Genomic DNA, 6,142 nt, shown 5'->3' with positions numbered 1-6,142 from the left:
GCTGGAGAAGCTCCGTGCTGCTGGCCCCCTGGAGTCTTCAGGAATAGAAGAGGTTACACAGCTGAAGGTAGAGGATGGAGCTGGGGTACAGTTTGGACTTGAAGGTCTGCAAGGCTTTGGTCACTGTCTTAGTAACTAGTCTTTTACTGTGAAGAGAGACCATGACCAAGGCAACTCTGATAAAGGAAAGTATTTAATTGAGGGCTTGCTTATAGGTTCAGAGGTTTATCCTCATCATAGCAATGTCCATGGTACTGGAGCAGTAGCTCAGAGCTACATCCTGATCCACGGGTCAAAAAAAGTGGCTTTGCATGGGGTTCGAAAGCTCATATCCTACTCCCAGAGATACACTTCCTCCAAGGCCACACCTATTACAATAAACCACACCTCCTAACTCTTCTCAAATAGTGCTACTCTCTGATAACTTATTCAAATATATGAGCCTAAAGAGGCCATTCTTATTCAAACCACCTGGAAGGCACCAGGACTAAGAACTAAGTCATATCTCAGTTACAAGTTACTGTCATTTAAATGTAAGCTCAGTAAAGCTTGAAGTTAGGGTTCAGGTACTCATGTGAAGGTGGCCTTCACATTGGGCAGGGTGCACAGTAGACAGTCAGGCCAGGAAGCTGTCGGAGCAGTAGCAGAAGCTGACAGAACACAGGCAGAGTTGTCAGCAAAGGCTTTCTCCGAGCCAGCACTGTGTAAGTAACCAGATAGCTTCCTGTGTTCATGGAAGTTATCAGAGCTCTTCCTCCTGATATATCATGTGAGAGCTAACTACCTCTGGCCCACAGGAGAGACTAGAAAAAGAAAAGAGGTTAACAAGTGACCTGGGCCGTGCTGCCACCAAACTTCAGGAGCTATTGAAGACAACCCAAGAGCAGCTGACAAAGGAGAAGGACACAGTGAAGAAGTTGCAAGAACAACTGGGAAAAGCAGTGAGTACTCAATGCAGGCTGGATGACAGGACTAGCTAGTGCCCAGGCCGCCAGTGGTTCTTTCCATGCTGTTTAGTGCCCCCAGGGAAGCAGTACACTGGGGAGAGAGAATGACAAGAGCTGCTGACATCTGCACTGCAGGCTTGTCCTCACCCTGCAGCCTGTTTGGAGTCCCTTGCCTGCAAAACCAGATTCTCAGCCATACTCAGTGCCTTAGGTTCCTCTCATCATAGGGTTACCCCAGTTCCTATGCATTCACCCCCAGTCCTTGGAGTCAACTTGGGGCCTCCAGACTGACAGGTTTGCTTTCTCTGAAGTGCTTGGAGGTGCTTATGGGTCCTGGGCACAGGGAAGTGGAGGGGATGTGCCTTGACTCCTGCCCTGATCTTTCCTTTCCATGTCTACTTTGTTTGCAGGAGGATGGTAGTAGCTCAAAGGAGGGAACCTCTGTCTGAGTCTCCTCGGCAAACTGTTCAACTTACCAAAATGCCTTACACATTCCTTACACATAGACCAACAACACAGCGTTTTCCAGGCCCAACTTCCAGTGAAGCCATTGGAGACAAGTCTCAGAACCACAGAAAGAAATCTTCCAGAACCCCAGTCTGTAAAAGAACCTTTGTCCCATTTGATAAACACTATTCCCGGGAGCAGCCCTGGACCACCTCGAGCAGACGCCAAAGCCCTCACCAACGCTGACAGACCAGGGTGTGCTGGGAGTCCAGGACGCTTGGGATTTATGTCAATCAGTGCAATTGTCTGTATTTCTCAGTGGGGCCGGGTCGGGAAGCAACAGGCCAGGTGGTGAGTTCTCAGAGGCTGCTGAGCAGACTGGAGGGCCTCAGCCCAGCCCAGCCCAGCAAGGCTGCAGCCCCTCACCCCTGGAAGTTGCCAAGCAGAACTGACATGTGACTGCCTGGATGTCAATGCCATTAAAACCAACGTGTTGCCCGGCACTGGGGTCTTGTCTGTCTTCTGCTGGACCTCTCCCATCTAGCCACTGAGCCTGAGGAGAGCCAAGAATAGCTGTCCCTCAAGAAGGCTGGGACCCTGCATGGAGTCTGAAGGCTTGGAGTCCCCTGCTTCCTGCCTGCCTACCCCCTCCAGTCACTTCCTAAATTCCAGAGTTCCCCAGGCAGGGCAGGGACCTGGATACATAACTATGGGGGCACACGGAGGGGGGGAGGGGGTAGCAGCTGTTCTCAGGAGAGGCCAACTATCCTCAGATAAGAAGCCACTTCCTGTGACCTCAGAACTGTGAGCTTTTGGTGGCCCAATAACCTGATCTAGGGAAATCTTGTGCAAGTGGTATATGGGCTTGTATAGAGAGAACATGGAGTTTATGTAAAAAGTAGTCACAGTAGGGTGTGAACCACCAGGAAAGTGGCTCTGAGCAGCTCTTGGTTCCTATGCCAGGCTTCAACCAGTCTTGTTAAACTTCCACTAGGCAGTAGTTCCCAACCCTTAACCTGTTATCCTCTAAATCCTAAGAAATCTGACTGACTGACCTTGGCTAGGGACAAATGACCCTTGGACGCCACTATAAGTCCTATGGAGTAAGGGTGACTGGAAGGTGAGATTTCCACACTGCTCTGCGCTGCATCACAGAGCAACCTGGAGTGGTAGGTAGCACTCCTGCTATCACAGGAATCCTGGGAAATGTCTATGCTTGGGTCCTCTAGCTGCTTCCTCATACCATGGAACATAAACCAACCGCATGGTGAAGCACTCTGGCCTCTGCTCAGGAAGCACCTATGAACCAAGACATGGCTCTGCTGTGTATTAACGAACAAGGTGCTGGAGTGGTACTCTGGGAGAAAGAGGCTGGCAGGTGAGGGAAGGTGGGAAAGAGAAGGTAAGGTTGAGATGGTATTAGGTCATATGGCTGGGGCAGTACATGGCAGTAGGAGACAGGTTTTTTTGTTTGTTTTTTTCAAGACAGGGTTTCTCTTTGTAACCCTGGCTGTCCTGGAACTCACTCTGTAGACCAGGCTGGCCTCGAACTCAGAAATCCGCCTGCTTCTGCTCTGCTTCCCAAGTGCTGAGATTAAAGGTGTGTGCCGCCACCTCTCCACCAGGAGATAGTTTTTAAGCAAGAAATACAAAACCTTCAAAGAGGCCATGGGGGTGGGGGAAGAGACTTTAGCCCCATCGTAAGACATGGTGTGTGCCTCCAGCTCTGTGCCTCACTCCAAGGAACTCAGTTCTCAACCTTCCTATAGTACAGTTCATGTTGTGGTGCCCTTAAAGCCATAAAATCTTCATTGGTACTTCATAAGTGTAATCTTTGTAGTTATAATTCATAACGTAAACATCTGTTTTCTGATGATCTTAGGCACAGAAGTTGGGGGGGGGTGTTAATAGCATCCATGGCTAGGGAGATGTCCTCTGATGGTACAGGAGTGGGGCACTACAGTCATTTTGAGAGAAGAGACTGAGTAAAGGTGGCAACTGAGGTTATCTTACCAAGCTTCAGTGTCCCAAGATGCAATGGCTTCTACCTGTCACCTACTCTCCTCGGGCCACCAGTGGGAGCCACATCTACCAGTGACAGCCTGTAGGGGGCTGGCCTGGCACCTATGTACACTACTTAAGCATCTCTGGCTCAAAGGTCCCACGGATCCTCACAACCTGCCCAGCAGCGGCAGCAGCAGCTCCCAGCAGAGGGAGCCTGAGTTTGCCAGGCAGTAAATGCCACAGTAGTTAGTGTATTGGGTCTTGCCTCAGCCAACCCAGCTGCCTAGCTCTTCCTAAACAAGGTTGCTTCTATCCACAGGACTCTCTCTTAAAAGGTAGCGAAATGCAACTCTCACTGAGCAGTGGCTTTTGCAGAGTATGAAAGAGGTTAGCAGGTGCTACCATTGCTACCACCTTGTTCAACATGGCAGACACCACAGGGGCCTTGCCCAGTCACAGCTCCTTGTTGACCAAAACTAAAGGAAGAGGTGCTCAAGCAGTCCCAGCTTCCAGTCTGACAGGAGGTAGGGACAAGTGTCATTTCTCAGAAGATACCACTCTCCAGGACTGCCCTACTTTCTATAGTACCAGAGCTACCAAAGGCTTCCCTTTAGAGCATACCACATGGCCACCAGAGATTGATGGCCAATGTCATATGGCCCTTACCACAGACAGAGCGGGAAGCTCTACTGTGCAGACCACTGTTGTAATAAGCGTGCTCTGGTCATCTCTCATGGCCCTCACTCAAAGCCTGGACCACAGCAGGATGCTGGGTTGTAGGCAGCCTCATGGGACCTATCTGGACAAGGAAGCAGTGTAGTAAGGACAGGAACAACCTACCAAAGTAGGCAACAGGCAAAGACACTACACAAATAGCTCTCTTCAGGTTTGGGTCTAATGAGTTGCAAGGCCAAAGGTGGGAATGGTCTTCCCACCCCTTGGAAATCTTATCCACTGCACTAAACAAAACCCAACCTTTAAATTCTGAGGATAATGGCAGAAGAGAAGCAGGGCCAGTCATGACATTTGAGCTTGTTACAAGTCAAGTTGCCTAGTTAGAACTAGCCATCAGCTTTCCAGTTACCCTGGTCAGCTGAAGAGCTGCCCTACTATGTGACTCAAGCCCCCTTCCCAGGAACCCTGGCTCCCCTGAACATCCTGTCATGCACACTGAGTGTCCCTTCTTCCAGTGGCAGCCCAAACTGTATTGTTATTTCAAAATGGTTCCAAATCCTTGGGCAGGTTCATTCTCCAATGGGCTACAGGGATGAAGCTGCCAAGGACCTAGGCAGCTCTGTAGTAAGACCATGATTCAACTATCCAAGTCATGGCTGCTTTCCAGAAATTGATATTCTCAGAAGTAACAAACATCATAGCCAACTCCTGATAGGATTCTGTCTGCCTCATTGGCATCCTTCTCAGGAACCAAAGGTACCCATTAGGTGAACCCTAAGCTGGCTTTCCATACAGACATTTTTAGTATGTTTACCCTTGAGTTCAAACATTTTCTAGTAGTGGCATATGTATGCATAGCAGTTTTGTTTTTGACCAATGTGAACAAATACGTAAACCTTAACTGTAATAGAACTGGAATAATTGTTGTACTAACAATTTGGGATTCAGACTAGGTATTCCCTGAAACTTAGCAAAAGCCACCTACAGAACACAAAAGAGTTCCAGGAACCATTAGGATCTACCCCATGTGCATTTACAGACTGCTTAAAACCCTTCCTGTTAACACTCCTGTCAGGGTTTCACTGCTCTGAGCAGACACCATGACCAAGGCAAGTCTTATAAATGACATTTAATAGGGGCTGGCTTAAAGATTCAAAGATTCAGTCCATTATCTTCAAGGCAGGAACATGGTAGCATCCAGGCAAACATAGTGCAGGAGGAACTAAAAGTTACACATCTCATCTGAAGGCTGCTAGCAGAATATTGGCTTCCAGGCAGCTAGAATGAGGGTCTTAAAGCCCACACCCACAGTGACACACCTACTCCAACCAGGCCACACCTCCTTGGGCCAAGCATGTACAACACACCTATGTGCCTGAACTTGTGAAGCACAGCTGTGGTAAAGGCAGTGGAGCCATACTCCATAAGCAGAAACACTTCTAAAGAGCCTGGGGTATTCTTGGTCTCATAGGTTATGAGGCCTGCTACAATGGCTACTGAAAGCTATTCTGCATAGAGATTCAGGATGAATCTCAACAAACAGCCAACTTTTTTGAAAGAGTCTGATGAAAGTGCAACTTACATTTTGAAATCTTCTTGGAATTGGAAAGGGATGTCCAACCTTCACAACTGCATTCTCATTTAAGCAGGAGTGTGCTATGACCCTAATCCTATCAGAAATGCCAAAACCTGGAGGGCCTGCTGCCTAAGGCAGGCATATTGGCTTCTTTCATCTTGCATTAACTTGATACAAGCTAGAGCCATCTGAGAAAAGGGAATCTCAATTGAGACAATGCCCCCACTAGATTGCCCCGTAGCAAGTCTTTGGAGACATTTTCTTAGTTGATGATTGACACAGAAGGGTCCAGCCCACTGTGGGTGGTGCCACCTCTGGGCTTGTGGTCCTGGAGTATGTAAGGAAACAAACTCAGCAAGCCAGTAAGCAGCATTGCTTTATGTCTCTTGAATTCATGTTCTGACTTGCCTCAGTGATGGATTCTAGAAGTTGTAAGATGAAATGAACTCTTTCCTCAAGTTGCTTTTAGACATGCTCTTTATCACAGAAAAAA

At 48.3% G+C, this 6,142-nt stretch overlaps 1 protein-coding gene across 1 annotated transcript in view; it reads left to right on the top strand.

Moving 5' to 3' along the window:
- The window catches only part of Rrbp1 (ribosome binding protein 1), a 65,003-nt gene extending 63,106 nt beyond the window's left edge, over positions 1 to 1,897 (top strand). Inside the window, exons 22-24 of the mRNA XM_031373261.1 lie at positions 8 to 67; positions 798 to 941; positions 1,358 to 1,897. Of these exons, the coding sequence (XP_031229121.1) occupies positions 8 to 67; positions 798 to 941; positions 1,358 to 1,396 (243 nt within the window). The 3' untranslated portion in view covers positions 1,397 to 1,897. The remainder of the gene's footprint in view (positions 1 to 7; positions 68 to 797; positions 942 to 1,357) is intronic.
- Positions 1,898 to 6,142: the final 4,245 nt, after the last annotated feature.

The sequence above is a fragment of the Mastomys coucha genome, unplaced genomic scaffold (genome assembly GCF_008632895.1).
Source record: "Mastomys coucha isolate ucsf_1 unplaced genomic scaffold, UCSF_Mcou_1 pScaffold15, whole genome shotgun sequence".
Taxonomy (NCBI): domain Eukaryota; kingdom Metazoa; phylum Chordata; class Mammalia; order Rodentia; family Muridae; genus Mastomys; species Mastomys coucha.
Note: the sequence above shows the minus strand (reverse complement) of the source record. Positions and strands in the feature narration are given on the sequence as shown.